General features: G+C 38.6%; 1 protein-coding gene across 1 annotated transcript in view; it reads left to right on the plus strand.

Annotated features, from left to right (window-relative positions):
* The first annotated feature begins 204 nt into the window (after positions 1-204).
* RNF141 (ring finger protein 141) overlaps positions 205-18,694 on the plus strand; it is a 35,234-nt gene continuing 16,744 nt past the window's right edge. Inside the window, exons 1-3 of the mRNA XM_032426954.1 lie at positions 205-653; positions 12,161-12,353; positions 15,793-15,901. Coding sequence (XP_032282845.1) covers positions 12,211-12,353; positions 15,793-15,901 — 252 coding nt within the window. The 5' untranslated portion in view covers positions 205-653; positions 12,161-12,210. The remainder of the gene's footprint in view (positions 654-12,160; positions 12,354-15,792; positions 15,902-18,694) is intronic.

Consider the following 18,694-nt stretch of genomic DNA (forward strand, 5'->3'; position numbering starts at 1 on the left):
GTTCATAGTAACTGCTGCCATTTATGAGGGCTTACCTTTTGGGACCCCGTGCTAATTACTTTCCATACAGTCTTTTATACTTCTTAACCTAGCTAGGTGAGTATAATCGGCCCCATCTCATGGTAAAGTAACAAGATTACCTTTGTGCAGCTATGACCAGGGGGAGGTTGGAGGCCTAATAAGGAGTGGCTTGGACTCCAACCCTTGCCCAAACCCGGGATTTACAGTGCGGCCTTTGTCACCAGCTGGGCCCTCGACAGCGGCTCGGGAGATGGCGCCAGGAGAGGCGGCAGCCGGCCAGGCCGGAGCCAAGGCCACCTCACACAGCCGCGCCTCAAAGAGCCTGCCAGGCGTGGCTTCTCCCGCCGCCTCTCGGGCACGGCCCACTCCTGGGCCTCCACCCTCCCCTCTCAGACGGCTTCCGGGGCTCGGGCGTCGAAGGTCCTCAGACAAAGCGGCGCGAGAGCGCGGGAGCGCAGGACTGCCGTGAGAGGTTGGGCACCGTTTCCAGGCAACACGCTGGGGGCAGGGCTTCTGCGTCACTGAGGTGCGACCCAGTCGCAGGCCGAGCCAGCGTCGCCGCCGCCTGCGGGTCTGAGCTGCGGGCTGAGGCGGAGCTGCTGCCGCCGGAAGCGCGATGCCTTGAACCTGGGGTGAGCTGCGCGGGGCTGTCCTTTCGCCGTTCCTTTCCTTGTTACTCCAAGACCCTAGGGCTGGGAGGAGAAACACCGGCCAGTCCTCAGCTGCTGAGAGGCGCTTCATTGGGGAAACAGGCCTGGCCCCGCCACCCTTCCTAGGCCTCGGCTTAGGGCTCAGCGCTGGCTTGGGAGGCCTTTCCGTGGACGCTGTGTCCCCAACCCGACAGTTTCCAGTGACCAGGGCTGCAGATGGCCTGTCCCGGAGGAGGGGTGATTCTGTGGAACCAGGAGAGAGTTTGTCCTCCTTGAGCCGGGAACCGCTTTTGAATATTGCCGCCGGCGCAGTCAGTGGGCCGGCGGACATAGCTGTTGGTTAAAAGTGCAGGTGCGCTTGAGGAGGGGCAGAGGCGGCTAGGATGGCCGGAGGGTGGCGGGTGTGCATAGCAAACACACCGATGCTGCAGAAACCTGTGTGCCCCTGCCGCACTGGACACCCCAGATTAGAAACCCTTGCCTCAGGCGATAGCTCAGAAATGGCCAGGTCGGTCTGCTTAGCTGGCCCTCCATTGCTAAATTACCTTACACTGCCCATCTTCCCAAAGGGCTTACCTGGTCGAACCAGCTACCTTGGCCCCGTCGGAGACAAAAAGTCACCTTGCTAATACTTGTAGTAACTATTCCTGGAAAGGAAGCCTTCTGTGTTAGCTTTTGAAGTGATTTATTCTTTTATGTGTATTGTATTACAAAATGTGGATTTACTGCTGTTATTCAAATTTATCCCCAGCCCTTTTATTAAATTTCAGTCTGTGTTCTTCGCTCTGGTGTATTTATAAAGCTGCCTTAACACTTACTATGGTTTGTAAGTCTTAGATCTTCTGCATAAAGTTATTCTTTTCCAGCTCTCCTCTGCCCATTCTTGCTATAAAATAAGTTCCATCCATTCAGAATTTCATCTGGGCTATGAGGTGCCATGGATCAACGATCCTAAATCAGTAACCTCTATACTGGGAAAAAAAAAAAAAAAAAGAAGTGATGCTTTCTGAATTAAGAACTCAAAAGTAGTATGGGTTTTTCTCCTTTCGTTTGATTCTGCCTGACTGCAGTTTCTAAGTAGTTTCCTCCAGAATATGACCGTAGGTTTCCAAAATGTGTTCTTTGTCATTTGGTGTAAGTGAACTGTGTAGCCTGATCCTTCTTACTTCATGTCTAAACACTTAATACACTTCCGTTCCCCTTCTCCCAAAAAGGCAGGGAAGGTCCAGAGAGAGTTCTTACAAGTATAGTTGGTGTGTTTTTCTAAATATGAAATGTATTTAGTAAACACAGCAGTGCTATCAGAAATCCATAGTCTTAATCTTAAGTACTCTCTTTTTGTAATTTTTCTTTCTATAATTTTTTTTTTCTAATTAAGATCTTTGGGCCCAGAACAAGTATTCCAGCTCCTATAGTAACTGGTCTAATTGTTTCCTTAGAATCTGTTAATAGTTGCTATTAATTTCTTGTCTTGCAGAACAGCTGATATCTGCTTACAGATCTAGAGTTTAATTAAGCAGTGAGTAATAAAATAAATAATACCCTTAAGGATCTAGTTTTTAGAACTTAGTTTTTACCACTGATGTTAAAGCTGACTTAACAATGAAAGTAGTTGATGATTATTTCAATTATAAATATCATTTTTGTAAGTAAAGAAGTCGATACAAAAATTTCATGGAGAACAGGTTTCAGAGGGGTTTTCTAAATACTACAGTACTTGTCACCTAGTCATTTTACTGTACTTTTTAGGCTTCTTAACATTGCTTTAAATCCTTTTATGAATGGATATGGTTTAAACATTCATGGAAGTTTTTGCTTTGTTTTGTTTTTTGTTTTGCCAGTTACCCATGATGTGATTTTTATATCTTTGTAATGAATATTTGAACTACAACAATTCATTTGTTAGAAAAAGAAGTGATCAAGTGTATGTTACCACCCACTAGAGAATGTGGCATTTTTGGAATCCTTGACATCCTTATGAGTTTCAAAATAACATTTGTTCTTTATTTAGAAAATCCTTCAATCCTGGTTTTTTGAAAGCACATTACAGGCATACCTTGGAGATATTGCAGGTTCAGTAACAGACCACCACAGTAAAGTGAATATTGCAGTAAAGCGAGTCAAATGAATTTTTTGGTTTCCCAGTGCATGTAAAAGTTATGTTTACACTATACTGTAGTCTATTTAAAGTGTGCAACAGCATTATGTCTTAAAAAAAAACAACGTATATACCTTAATTTAAAAAATACTTTATTGCTAAAAAATGCTAACCATCATCTGAGCTTCCAGCAAGTCGTAATTTTTTTTTTTGTTGGTGGAAGGTCTTGCCTCAGTGTTGATGGCTGTTGATTGATCAGGGTGGTGGTTGAAGGTTGGGGTGGCTATGGCAATTTCTTAAACTAAGACAGTAATTAAGTTTGCCTCATCAATTGACTCTTGCTTTCATGAATGATTTCTCTCTAGCATGTAATGTTATCAAAATTGGAGTCAATTTTCAAACTGACTTCTCAAATCCTGCCACTGCTTTACCAACTAAGTTTATGTAATATTCTAAATCCTTTGTTTTCATTTAAACAGTCTTCACCACATCTTCACCAAAAATAGATTCTATCTCAAGAAACCACTTTCTTTGCTCATCCATAAGAAGCAACTCCTTATCCATTGATGTTTTGTCATGAGATTGCAGCAATTCATTCACATCTTCAGACTCTACTTCTAATTCTCGTTCTCTTGCTCTTTCCACCACATCTGCAGTTATCTCCTCCACTAAAGTCTTATACCCCTCAAAGTCATCCATGAGGGTTAGAATCAACTTCTTGCAAACTTCTATTCACATTGATATTTTCACTTCTTCCCATGAATCATGAATGTTCTTAACGGATCTGGAATGGTGAATCATTTCCAGAAGGTTTTCATTTGACTTTGCCCCGGATCCATCAGAGGAATTGCTATCTGTGGTAGCTATAGCCTCACAAAATGTTAACGAATAAGACTTGAAATTACTCCTTAATCCATGGGCTACAGAATGGATGTTGTGTCAGCAGACATGAAAACAATATTAATCTCACTGTACATCTCCATCAGAGCTCTTGGGTGACCAGGTGCATTGTCAATGAGCAGTAATAATTTGAAAGGAATCCTTTTTTCTGAGCAGTACGTCTCTACAGTGGGCTTAAAAAATTTAGTAAGCCATATTGTAAACAGTTGTGCTATCATCCAGACTTTATTGTTCCATTTTTAGAGCATAGGCAGAGTAGATTGAGCATAATTCTTAAGGGCCCTCAGATGATTGGAATGGTTAATGAGCATTGGCTTCAATTTAAAGTCAACTGCAGGGGCGCCTGGGTGGCTCTGTCGTTAAGCGTCTGCCTTCGGCTCAGGTCATGATCCCAGGGTCCTGGGATTGAGCCCCGAATTGGGCTCCCTGCTCGGTGGGAAGCCTGCTTCTCCCGTTCCCACTCCTCCTGCTTGTGTTCCCTCTCTCGCTGTCTCTATCAAATAAATAAATAAAATCTTTTAAAAATAAAGTAAATAAAGTCACCAACTGCAGGGGCGCCTGGGTGGCTCAGTCAGTTAAGCATCTGCCTTCAGCTCAGATCATGATACCAGGGTCCTGGGATTGAGCTTCTCCCTGTCCCTCCGCCAACTGCCCCTGCTTGCACTCTCTCTCTCTCAAATAAATAAATAAAATCTTCAAAAAAAAAAAAAAAAAGTCACCAACTGCATTAGCCCCTAATAAGAGAGCCAGCCTGTCCTTTGAAGCTTTGAAGCCGGGCATTGACTTCTCCTTTCTAGCTATGAAAGTCCTAGAGGACATCTTCTTCCAACAGAAGACTGTTTGATCTACACTGAAAGTCTGTTGTTTAGTGTAGCCACCTTCATGACTTATCTGAGCTAGATCTTCTGGATAACTTGCTGCAGCTTCTATATCAGCACTTGCTGCTTTACCTTGCACTTGAATGTTACAGAGATGACTTCTTTCTTTAAACCTCATGAACCAACCTCTGCTTGCTTCAAACTTTTCTTCTGCAGCTTCCTCACCACACTCAGCCTTCATAGAATGGGAAGGTGGTTAGGACCTTGCTCTGGATTAGGCTCTGGCTTAAGGGAATGGTGTGGCTGGTTCGATCCTCTATCTAGACCACTAAAACTTTCTCCATATCAGCAATGAAGCTGTTTCACTTTCTTATCATTTGTGTTTTCCCTGGAGTAGCACTTTTAATTTTTTTCAAGAACGTTTCTTTTGCATTCACAACTTGGTTAACTGGTGCAAGAGGCCTAGCTTTTGGCCTGTTTCAGCTTTCGACATGTCTTCTTTTTTTTAAAGATTTTATTTATTTATTTGACAGAGAGAGACACAGCGAGAGAGGGAACACAAGCAGAGAGAGTGGGAGAGGGAGAAGCAGGCTTCCCGCGGAGCAGGGAGCCTGATGCGGGGCTCGATCCCAGGACTCTGGGATCATGACCTGAGCCGAAGGCAGGCGCTTAACGACTGAGCCACCCAGGCGCCCCACGACATGTCTTCTTTATTAAGCTTAATCAGTTCTAGCTTTTGACTTAAAGTGAGAGACGAGTGACTCTTCCTTTCACTTAAACACTTAGAGGCTGTTGTAGGGTTATTAATTTGCCTAATTTCAATATTGTTGTGTCTCAGGGAATGGGGAGGCTAATGGAGAAGGAGAGAGATCAGGGGAACAGCTAGTCCATGGAGCAGTCAGAATATACACATTTATCAGTTAAGTTTGCTGTCTTATATGGGTGCAGTTCATGGCACCCCAAAACAATTGCAATAGTAACCTCAAAGATCACTGATCACAGATTACCATAACAAATATAATAATAATGAAAAAGTTTGAAATATTGCAAGAATTACTAAAATGTTACAACAGATGAAGTGAGCAAATGCTTTTGGAAAAATGGCACCAATAGACTTGCTCCATGCAGGTTGCCACAAACCTTCAATTTGGGGTTGGGGGTGGAAAGGCAATATTTGTGAAGCACAGTAAAGCCATGTGCAATAAAACAAGGTGTGCCTTTATATCCTGCCAGAAAGGACTAAATTATAGGTGGCATAGTAGTATGAGAGCTGCTAGTTCTTTGAAATCTTTTTACGGGAGATTTATCTTTTGCTGAATCTATGCCAGCAGTTTGCAAATTATATTCCTATGCTATACTACTATTCCATTATCTAGAGGTAATTATTTTGATAATATCAAATAATGAATATTTCTCAATTTATGTACAAGTTAATTTAGTGATACATTTTTACAATTTTATATTTTTTCTTTCATGTATTTTTAAAATTTCAGTTTCTCTCCAAGTGATTACTAGATGGATGAACAAATTAGCAAAAGTCAAAAGAATACTAAGTGAACAATAATAAACCCTGTCAACAATATTTACTGTATCTGTTCATAAACATTTATAGTATGCTTATGTATCTACCAGAAGAGAGAACACAGCTACTATCCTCAGGAATCTCACAGAGGGGGATGATCAAGTGACCTAACTGATGATATGTGCTATTTTATAAAAGAATGTGCAGAGTCACCGAAGAGGGACACTGAAAAACCAGTGGCAGGTGACTAGAGGGTGGCCACAATAGACTGTTTTTGTGAACATGCACCCTTGGTTTGGTTTTATAATGCGCATAGATCACAGAGCCATATTTTTATGCTAGTGGTGGGTATTAATATTTATCATTATCATTATTTTATGGTATTCAGAGTGAACTGTAAATTCCAGACCCTATCCACTGAACCAGGTTGAGAACCACTGCCCAGGCTCTCTTAGTGTCTAAATAGTGTCGCCTTTTATTTATTTATTTTTTTAAGATTTTATTTATTTATTTATTTGCCAGGGAGAGAGAGAGAAAGCACAAGCAGGGGGGAGCAGCAGGCAGAGGGAGAAGCAGACTCCCCTGCTGAGCAAGGAGCCCGATGTCGGGACTCGATCCCAGGACTCCGGGATCATGACCTGAGCCGAAGGCAGACACTTAACTGACTGAGCCACCCAGGCGTCCCTAGTGTCGCCTTTTAATCAGAGGAGTTAGTGATTAGGTTTCCCAGATACCAAGTGCGATTACCAGATAAAAGGTTAATATGCTGCCTCAAATTATAAACCTTATTCAAAGTTAGGGCGTCAGATCAAAACAATGCAGAAACAAAAGGGACCATTTTCAACTCAATAAATAAGTGACCTCGGCTTCTTTTTAAATATCTGTTTGGTAGGGGCGGTATTTTGGAATGAAATACTAGGTTAGAAGTCACCTATTCTATTTCTCACCCAAGCAAAAATCTCTAAAACTTACTCATTAGATGAATTTCTAATCTTTATTTAAACACCTCCACACTTCCGATGAAAACAAGCTGACATACAAGACAGCCCTTAATACCTTTGGATAATTGTGGGTGATAGGAACTTCTTATTTGACCTGAATTTGCCTAATTCACACTTACTGGCCATTTTTTTCACTGTAACTATATAAAATAAATCTTACTTCCTCTTCTACATGAAATCTCTTCAAATGTTTGAACAAACCTATTGGTTGTTACTGAATTATTATCTAGAATAAATCACTTTGTTTCCTTTTCTAGATCCGTAACATCTTGTATACTCTTCCGGTTATGTTAAAATGATTAATGCCCTTTAAAAGTGTGACTGCTTAGGGGTGCCTGGGTGGCCCAGTCAGCCAACCCTTGATTTCAGCTCAGGTCATGATCTCGGGGTTGTGAGATCAAGCCCCGTATCAGGCTCTGGGCTGGGCAGGGAGCCTGCTTAAGATTTTCCCTCCCCTTCTGTCCCTCCCTCCCCAACCCTCCCTTAAAAGAAAAAACGGAAAAAAAAAAAAAAAAAAAGCTTTAACTGCCTAGGGCTGATTACAGTACTTCAGTGTGGTAGGCCCATTACAGAACACAATAGAGCTAGGGTCTTGCTCTGGACATCTGCTTCTAGCAAGTGTTTAGGACTATTTTAACATCTTGTCCTTATTTTACTGCTGACTTATGTTGACTGAAACCCTCAGACTTTATATTTTAACTGCTTTTAAGCACATCTTATCTATGTTTTTGTGCAGTTGACTTTTCAAAACATTCAGGGTTTAACTTTTAGTCATATTTGACATAACTTACTCCATTTCAGAAAATCATTATCAATTTCAGTCTTGATCCTAGTACTCAGTGGACACTATTCATTCATACCAATTTTAGCCATCCACTTCGATGGGCAGGCTTGCAGGCTTGTTTCAGGTCATCAGTAAAACGGTAAACAGACCATCTCTTGGTACTGGTCTCCCTCTCCCTCTGCTTTAGTCACTCTAGCCTTTTTTTATTACCTCAAAGGCACCATGCTCCTTCCTACATTAGACACTCTATAACCTCTGCCTGCAATGTCCTTTCCTCTCCATGCCTCTGCCCCTATTTGGTTAACTCTAACTGATCTCAAATAAAATGTTGTTTGTCCAAGGATTTCCCTGACATAACACTAGGTCAAGCCTCCCTTTTATAGGCTTTTGTAGTACCCTGTACTTGTTTGGCTTAGCTTTTCTCATCTTATAATTATGTATTTATTGGTGTGATTGTTATCTCTTCCCCACTGTATCATATGCTCCATGATGGCAAGAACCATGTTTCTTTTGCTCACTATTGTATCCCCATGGCCTTAAAAAGGCCATGTACAGTGGTGGCTCCCCACCACCAGTTTACATCCCCAACTCCCGATGATGTTTTTATACGTTTGAATTGGAACAAGAAAAACAAGGACAAAATGTACATGTATATGTGTAGTGTATGTCAGTGTGAAGTTACTGCCTTCTTGGGAAAGACTTATTTTAATATTCTTCTACTTTTCAAATTATAAATGGTTCATTTTAAATTTTTTGTTAAGTTTTGGGGATATTTTTGCCTATTTTTGGAAACTATCTTTACTCAGAATAAAAATAAATGCGCAAACCATGGTACTTTGATATTTTACTAGGCTGTGAAACCAGAAATCACTAATGTTGAATACCCTAGAGACCATCTCTAAACTAAGATCTTTCTCTTTGGATACAGTTACTATGAATCTACTTGGCTATATTTAAAATACATAATTTCGCCTTCGGAGATTTTTTTGGTGACCTGGATCTTCCTCAACAACTTCCTTTCATTTATCTCAGTAATGTAATATTTATCGTTGCCAAGTAGGCTCAGATTCAAAACAGTAATTGTTGGGTTTTCTTTTTTAGTATAATTGTACTTTTCCTTTATTTAATGTGACTAAAAGAATAAATCTCAAATACAGTAACTTAAATTTTAATACCAAAAGCAAATTTACATATTTATAGTTAGTGAGAACTCTTATTGTGAATGGTTTTATATTTTAGAGTTATACATATTTTATATTTTAGAGTTAGAGTTTTATTATTTTTTAATAAATAATAAAGCAGACTTCCTGGCAAACTTTTTCTATAAAATTGTTACTATTTAACCTGCTTTATATGACTGTTAATTTGTGTACAATAAAAATGATAGTTTTTGGTGAGTAGATAAAATGGAATTTCTTGGGGAGGGGGATCAGATTTTTTTTTAACTGTAATTCTTTTTTCTTCTTTTTTTTTTAAGATTTATTTATTTATTTTAGAGAGAGAGTGTGTGTGCGAGCGCATGCCCTCGCATGCAGGGGCTGGTGGGGGGCGGGCAGAAGGAGAGAGCGTCTCAAGCAGAGTCCCTGCTGGGGAGCCTGAGGCAGGGCTGATCTCACCACCCTGAGAAAATGACCCCAGCCGAAATCAAGAGTTGGCAGCTCAATCGACTGAGCCACCCAGGGACCCCTGCTTTTTTCTTCTTCTAACTTTGTATTACAAAAAAACCCTATTAGCTATGTGACTTTGTTACTTTAACCTCTCTGTGCTTGTTTCTTCATCTATGAAATGGTTATTATGGGGTTATGAATGACTGAGTTCGTAAATACATGTAAAGTGCTTAGAAGATTGTGTACTTAGAAGATCACAAGGGGAGTGATCACAAGTATTAGCTGCTTTTACTATTAGTAGTAGTATTTGTGCTGAATAGAGATTTTCATATTAAGTTACAGAATAGGTCAGCATAGACAAAAATACTAAAACTTTATTTTCTATTTTTTTTTAAAGATTTTATTTATTTATTTGATAGAGACACAGGGAGAGAGGGGACACAAGCAGGGGGAATGGGAGAGGGAGAAGCAAGCTCTCTGCTGAGCAGAGAGCCTGATGCGGGCCTCCATCCCAGGACCCTAGGATCATGACCTCTGCTGAAGGCAGACGCTTATCGACTGAGCCACCCAGGCACCCCTATTTTCTATTTTAATCACATTCTCAATACTTGATATTCTGATAAATCATTATTTACCAAGGGAAAAAACTTTGTAGAATAAACACATTCAATTCTTCTCTAGCCATAATCATAGACTTATATCTTTCAAGACTTTAGTTGTTAAATGTTTTGTGATTACATTTTTAAGTCAATTCAATAACTTACTGATCTATACTATACTTATTTATAGATTATTAAAGTAGTGATCTGACCTTTTAACTAAAATATCACCTTCATACTTAGAAAACAAATTATATAAACTCTTAAGTTTAAAACGCCTGGAGAAGTTAGAAAGTGAAAGTGCTATCTTTTTTTTTTTTCTAAGCAGAAAATGGGAGGTGGTTAAATTGTCCAATATTGGGCGCCTGGGTGGCTCAGTTGGTTAAGCGACTGCCTTCGGCTCAGGTCATGATCCTGGAGTCCCGGGATCGAGTCCCGCATCGGGCTCCCTGCTCAGCAGGGAGTCTGCTTCTCCCTCTGACCCTCCCCCCTCTCATGTGCTCTCTCTCTCCTCTCATCCTCTCTCTCAAATAAATAAAATCTTTGAAAAAAAAAATGTCCAATATTTTAATTTTCTTAGGTGTTCAAACCAAAAACCTGTTTAATTTGCATATATTTTACAATTAAAAGTAAGTTGCACATTTACAAATAAAGTAATTCAACAACAAATGTTACTTGGCTGATGTAATTATATCATGATTATATATCTTGGTGTATCATAGTGCTCAAGAATATGAACAATAGAATCTGAAAACGTGGGGCACCTGGGTGGCTCAATCATTAAGTGTCTGCCTTCGGCTCAGGTCATGATCCCAGGGTCCTGGGATCAAGCCCCGCATCGGGCTCCCTGCTCCACGAGAAGCCTCCTTCTCCCTCTCCCACTCCCCCTGCTTGTGTTCCCTCTCTCGCTGTGTCTCTCTCTGTGTCTCTCTCTGTCAAAGAAATAAATAAAAGAAAAAAGAAAAAAAAAAGAGTCTGAAAACATAAGTTCAAAGTTCACTTCAACCACTTACCATTTTAGGTAAGTTACTTAGCTCTATTTCCTTATCTGTAGAAATAGGAATATAATAATGCCTACCTCTTAGGATTATTGTAAGAAATAAATGTGATAATATATGGGAAGCCCTTAGTTAGTAGTCTGACACATGGTAAGTAGTCAGGAAATGTTGGGGAAATTATGTAAACAAGCTTCCTATTAAATACAAGCACTTAAATGCCTGTGGCCTGTGTGTGTGTGTGTAATGGTTTTGAGTTGGCAAAATTAGAGGAATTAGACGTTTACCACCCTACCGATAAGTGAATCCTGTTTTTTCATTTGCTATCTGATCTTAAAAAATAGAAATATAGGGGCGCCTGGGTGGCTCAGTTGGTTAAGCATCCGCCTTCTGCTCAGGTAATGATCCCAGGATCCTGGGATTGAGCCCTGCATCAAGCTCCCTGCTCAGCGGAGAGCCTGCTTCTCCCTCTCCCTCTGCTGCTCCCCTTGCTTGTGCTCACTCTCTCGCTCTCTGTCAAATAAATAAATAAATAAAATCTTTTAAAAAATAGAAATATAAATCTTTACTTTAAAAATACAGTCATTAGGGGGCGCCCGGGTGGCTCAGTTGTTAAGTGTCTGCCTTCGGCTCAGGTCATGATCCCAGTGTCCTGGGATCGATCCCCACATTGGGCTCCCTGCTCCATGGGAAGCCTGCTTCTCCCTCTCCTACTCCCCCTGCTTGTGTTCCCTCTCCTGCTGTGTCTCTCTCTGTCAAATAAATAAATAAAATCTTTTAAATAAATAAATTAAAATATAGTCCTTTAGGGATGCCTGGGTGACTCAGTCGGTTAAGTGTCTGCCTTCAGCTCAGGTCATGATCCCAGGGTCCTGGGATCAAGCCCCACATCAGGCTCCCTGCTCAGTGAAGCCTGCTTCTCCTTCTGCCTCTGCCGCTCCCCCTGGTTGTGCTTGTTCTCTCTCTCTCTCTCTGTCAAATAAATAAAATCTTCTAAAAAATCGTTAAAAAAATAAAAATATAGTTATTTAAATAAATTCCACCTTAGACTCATTTAAGTCTGCTGAACTCTCAACAGTATTCCCAGTTTTTATTTTCTTGAAGGGATGAGTATATTGCTGTTTTTATAGTGTATATAAAAGTAACTTTTGTATATATTTGACAGGTAACTATGTGAAGCAACACTGTTTCTGGATTTCAAGACATCCTTTCATCATGGGACAGCAAATTTCAGATCAGACACAGTTGGTTCTTAACAAGTTACCAGAAAAAGTAGCAAAACATGTCACATTGGTTCGAGAAAGTGGCTCCTTAACTTACGAAGAATTTCTTGGGAGAGTAGCTGAACTTAATGATATGTAAGCCTTGCTCTTTTTCATTTTATTTTTTCTCCCTGACATATGCCCCACATGGCATGACTATCTAAGAGGTAACCAGAAATATTGATTGGTAAGACTGAATGTTTCAGCAGCAGTTAGCAAATATATATTGAGTATCACCTACTACAAGACTTGCTATGTGTCTATTTTAAAACATATAATAGGAACAAAGAAACCAAACGAACTTAAAATTGAATTTTAGACATAGGCTTATAAATTGATTCTTGTTTGAAAGAACTAAAGGGATGCATAATAGAAGAGAATAAGCAAATAGCCACTCTAGAAAAAGGTTCCTAGGATAGTCAAAGGGCACTCAGGTTTCTATATATCAAACAATTCATCTGGTTAATAAATAAATCTTCTGTGTTCACTGAGCATTATTTTTGCCAGAAAAAAACATAAATAGTAATAATTCACTATTGTCACCACTGAAGAATAAGGTATTTTGTTTATTAATATTTTCTAATTAGCTACCACCTTTAAATCTCTTTAACACTTGAATAGATTTCTAAGATGGAATTTAAATTTCTCTGCCTTCTTTAAAGTACATATCTAATAGAACTATGCCTTTTCTTTGTGAATTTATTCTTTATTATATCAATTTTTATACTGATCTGTGTAGAAGCTAATAAAATAGAATCTACTCTTATTATCAGTCATGAAGAATAAAGAATGTCTTAAAAGTTAGTTATCTTAGAAGATAGTTTCTTTTAGAAACATTGGATTTCCTCTGAAACTAATAATACATTATATGTTAATTAATTGAATTTAAATTTTAAAAAAATAATTAAATAAATAAAAAGAAACATTGGATTTCATTCATTGAATGAAAGAAAAAGAAAGAAAGAAGGAAAGAAAGATAGATCCTATATGGATATATGGATGGATCCTATATGAATATATATATGCATTCATAGAAAATGAACTGTAAGTATACACACTATGTTTCTGGGAAATTGTTGGAAAAGGGGGCAGTGAAGGGAGACTGTACATCTTACTATGTATGTTTATATATTGTCTGATCTTTTATAATAAAAATATAGTCATAAAACTCTAGCATTGTACTTTTTTCTTTTTTTAGATTATCCAAATGGTAGTATTTAAGGCGTTACTTCTGGGACCATATTCTTAAGGAGTAAAAATGGATTAAGAATTTAATAGTATCGTGAATGGAATGCTTTTTTAAGTTTATTGTTTTGACTCTTATGAAGAGTGATCAATGACATTTGCCATCCCTTTAGAGTCTTGGAACTTATATACATAGACCATCTGTTTAATAAATTTTTGCCTTTTGGCCTAAAAATACCAGATAAATATGTCATATGAAAGGATGCACAAGCTAAGCTTACTGTGTAATACAGAAATGATGGTAAAGAACATCTTCCTTTTATTTATCTAGCATAGGACGTTGACTGGATTTGGTTCTTTTTTTTTTTAATTTTATTTTATTATGTTATGTTAATCGCCATGCATTACATCATTAGTTTTTGATGCACTGTTCCATGATTCATTGTTTGCGTATAACACCCAGTGCTCCATTCAATATGTGCCCTCTTTAATACCCATCACCAGGCTAACCCATCCCCCCCCCCCTCCCCTCTAGAACCCTCAGTTTGTTTCTCAGAGTCCATAGTCTCTCATGGTTCATCTCCCCCTCCGATTTCCCCCTCTTCATTCTTCCCTTCCTACTATCTTCTTTTTTTTTTTTTTTTAACATATAATGTGTTATTTGTTTCAGAGGTACAGGTCTGTGATTCATCAGTCTTACACAATTCACAGTGCTCACCATAGCACATACCCTCCCCAATGTCTATCACCCAGCTACCCCATCCCTCCCACTCCCTACCACTCCAGCAACCCTCAGTTTGTTTCCTGAGATTAAGAATTCCTCATATCAGTGAGATCATATGATACATGTCTTTCTCTGATTGACGTATTTCGCTCAGCATAATACCCTCTAGTTCTATCCACGTCGTTGCAAATGGCAAGGTTTTGGTTTTTTGATGGCTGCATAATATTCCATTATATATATATATATATATACACATATATATACATATATATATATATATACACACACACACATATATATACATATATATATATATATATACACACACACACACATATGCCACATCTTTATCCATTCATCTGTTGATGGACATCTTGGCTCTTTCCATAGTTTGGCTATTGTGGACATTGCTCCTATAAACATTGGGGTGCACCTACCCCTTCGGATCACTACATTTATATCTTTGGGGTAAATACCATTTAGTTCTTAAAACTGATTTCAATGGGTCAGAGTTGGGCATTTCACAAGGGCAATGCTGTCTGAGAATTATAAAGTTAAACCTGTACAGAAGAAGCATGGCTTGATAGCTAGAAAACAACTGGGAACTGGCACAGATGAATTACTTTCACTGGCAGACTTTGCTACCTAGGGCTAGTTGCTTCATTTTCAGTGGGCTCTATTTAGCTGTACGTCATTTAGTTCCAAGGTGATACCTCCCTTGGTGCTCAGAGAGAAATTTGACTAATGATAAAAAGGAGCCACAATTGGGGCACCTGGGTGGCTCAGTCGTTAAGCGTCTGCCTCCGGCTCAGGTCATGATCCCAGGGTCCTGGGATCGAGCCCCACATCGGGCTCCCTGCTCGCGGGAAGCCTGCTTCTCCCTCTCCCACTCCCCCTGCTTGTGTTCCTTCTCTCGCTGTGTCTCTCTCTGTCAAATAAATAAATAACATCTTTTAAAAAAAAAAGGGAGCCACAATATTTAAGTATATCTTTGATCTAATTTAAATTGGCATTAATGGGAAGATACTGAATTATCTTCTAAAAGTTTTATTTTTATGCTAGAATCCTATGGCTCTCTAAATTAAAATTACTCTGCTGGAGGAAGACAGCAAAGCTGTATTTAAGGTGTCTCAAAATCATTTGCTTTGATCCAGTCCCAAATTATAAAAAAATTTTTTTTTCAAAGAGGTGTGTGTTGTTGCTTAAATTAGAACTCAACCAAGAGCAAGATTTTTTCACATTTTATACATCCGAGGCAATAGTCAAAATGTGGATAAGTGAAACCAGCTAAACTTTTTCTTTAAGTACCTGATTCCTTGGACATGTTTTTTCTAGATGTCTTTGTTAAGCATTTAAAAACCATTGAGATAGGACATAAAAAGATTTATAAATATCATTCTTTGAGCTATGCCGTTGATGTTAAAAACTTAGTTGTATGTTTATAATCAAAACATTCTCTATCCCTGTGTTTTAAGAATCTATTATGATCATTATTTTTTTTTGTCTCTGTATTTTCTTCAAATTTTCTTCTCTGTTTTAAAGTGTTTCTTGAATCTGGTTTCATACATAGGTTCATTATTTTATAAGACTTTTCATAAAATTAACAAATGTGTTTTCTCTTTTCAGAACTGCTAAAGTGGCTTCTGGCCAGGAAAAACATCTTCTCTTTGAGGTACAGCCTGGGTCTGATTCCTCTGCCTTTTGGAAAGTAGTTGTACGTGTGGTCTGTACCAAGGTGAGAATGATAGAGACTTCCAACTCCGAACTTAAATTCTTTTGGTGATTAGAGCCCCGTTTAATAGTGTGGTATAGTAGAAATTAATGTTAATAATTAGCAAATTATTTGCTAAAACATTTGTAAAGCTGAGGAAGACACAGTTTTGTTAGTGTTATTGCCCTCCAGGTTAACTGTTTGAATCTCATTGGTTATATAGTTGCCATATAGCAGAGATTTTTATAATAAAAGGAGGTGGTAGTGACCTCTTATCCTTCTACCTCTCTTTTCGTATTTTAGCTGGCTATGGAATCCTAAGGTGACACCCTACTTAGCTCTAAGCTGACTGCTTAAAAATTAAAGTTATCTTAGGAGATCATTTCTTTTAAGAAGAATAGTTTCATTCACTTAATAATTTAAAAATCCATTAGAAAGATTTGGGTATTTTTAGGTTTTGTGTTTTGTGTGGCTTTGGTTTGTTTTTGTTTTTAGAAATTTTTAGTTAGGGGCGCCTGGATGGCTCAGTCGTTAAGCATCTGCCTTCAGCTCAGGTCATGGTCCAGGGTCATGGGATCGAGCCCCACATCGGGCTCCCTGCTCGGCGGGAAACCTGCTTCTCCCTCTCCCACTCCCCCTGCTTGTGTTCCCTCTCTTGTTGTGTCTCTCTCTGTCAAATAAATAAATAAAATCTTAAAAAAAAAAAAGAAAGAAATTTTTAGTTATAGAATGGATTTTTCATCATCAGTGCACTGCCTTTTATTTGGTTTTTAAATTTTAGATAATCGAATATATCAATTATGCCAAAAAATATAATGGCAGCTGTCATAGAGTATGAGTAAGACTCATCCACCAATGGGTAGATTAGATAGGTGGTTATTAACCTTTTTGAGGCCACAGACCTTTTGTTGAAAATGAAGGAATGAATTTTACTAGGCCTTCTCCTACCCCAACTCCTGCCCTACAACAAACAATAAAACCACCCATATGCATGTAACCAATAAATTAAGCATTCATGAATGCCCTGAATTCCATTCCTGATCAACCCATAAAGAACTACTGGGTAAGGATATTTTTTCTTTTGTGTCATGGACCCCGGGGGTTACACAAATAATATGCCATGTTTTCCCAGTGGGTTGATTGCCAGTACTATGCTTTAAGTGTAGAAGGATTGATTATGGATATTTGATCAAATTAGACGTTCTAATCAATTTAAGTAGTAAAAGAACTTTAAAGAGTTGAGAGAAGCAAAGACAGATAGTAATTCCAGACTTTGCTAAGTGCCTGAAGGTGAATGGCACTTATTGAAGTTTACAGTTGATTTAGAGAGAATACCCAGCATAGTTTAATACAATTCAGCTGAGTCTATCCACACTAAACATTTACTTAGTTGATTATTTTTAAAAGTCCAAATGTTAAAGAGCAATATAATAGCTGTCAAAGAAACATCATTAAAAATTTTTGCATTATGTGTCACAGAGGTAGCTAATGTGGTACTAGTGTGGGCAGCAATGTAACTTTATGCTGTATAATGTGTTACAAATCATAGTAACAGAACACACATTGAAATACTGACAACTTGATCCAACATCCTGTTTATTATTTATACTTTGATTTCTAGACTCAAAACTTGTATACCAACCACATATTTTTTCTATTTTCTGGTTTTTTGCTTGTTTTGTTATTGGGTTTATATTGTATTTATGTTAAATTCATTAGGGTTTTTTCTTTTTACAGTGTTATAAATACACATATTCTCAAAAGAACTCTGGGAATCTGCAACTTTTGACTTTGCAAAGGAATAAAGTAAAGAAGAAATGAAGAACTGAGCTAAAAACTTGTAAAATCCATTCAAATAGGCTCAGTATCTCCCATAACCCCATCAGCTGCGAATTTACACTGCACATAATGTTCAGGACTATTTGAAAGTCAACTTCAAAGGACACAAGGGTGAATTTATAAGAACTCTAGTCACAAAGGTTTCTGAAAAACATACATTCTGATTCCTTTTCTTGCCTTCTCCACAGTAATTAGCTCTCTGATCTTGTCACTTTTACCTCTACTGGGTTTCGCTTCCAGTTTATCCATAAGACAAATTCCATGCCCTCTAGGAGACTGTAACTATAGTTCAGGCTCTTCTTCTCATCCATATTACCTTAGATTCTGTGATTATTCATCATACCTCCAGACTCTTCTCTTAATTCTAAGATAACCTTTCTAAAGCACAACTCTCCTCAGATCACTTTCCTGCTAAAAACTCAACAGTTCTTCATTGGCTACAAAATAGTCCCAGTTCATTAACCTGGCATTCAAGGTCCTCTACAATCTACCAATCTTAGACTATCTTTTCTGTTTTATTTACCACTATCACCTTTTGCACTCCAGTCTTGCCAGGCTTAACTAATTGAAGACTGTAGAGCTGTTACTTTCCCACCTTGGTGCCTCTGCTCATTGAGTTTCTTCAGCTAGAATGTCCATTCCTCTGTCATTTAAATTGCCATCAGTTACAAGTCAGAAAACTCCTGTTACACTACTTTAAAGAAAAACCCTATGTATTTTCTCACTTATTAAGAAACCCTGATACAAAGCAGCTCCTAGATTGGTTCATTCAAAGACCTAGCAGACCCCTCTTCTCAATTCATTGGATCACTATTAGCTCATGTCCTCTTCTTATACACTGACCATGGGCCTGCGTGCAATTACCATGATTGGTTTAGGTTAGACTAACCAGGACTGACTCGAGTCATTTCAGGGAGTGGTAGACACCGAAACAAAATTAGGGCTCTGCTGGTAATGAAAGGTGGGAATGGCGTGTGG

Source organism: Phoca vitulina, unplaced genomic scaffold (assembly GCF_004348235.1).
Source record: "Phoca vitulina isolate PV1807 unplaced genomic scaffold, GSC_HSeal_1.0 scaffold36, whole genome shotgun sequence".
Lineage (NCBI taxonomy): Eukaryota > Metazoa > Chordata > Mammalia > Carnivora > Phocidae > Phoca > Phoca vitulina.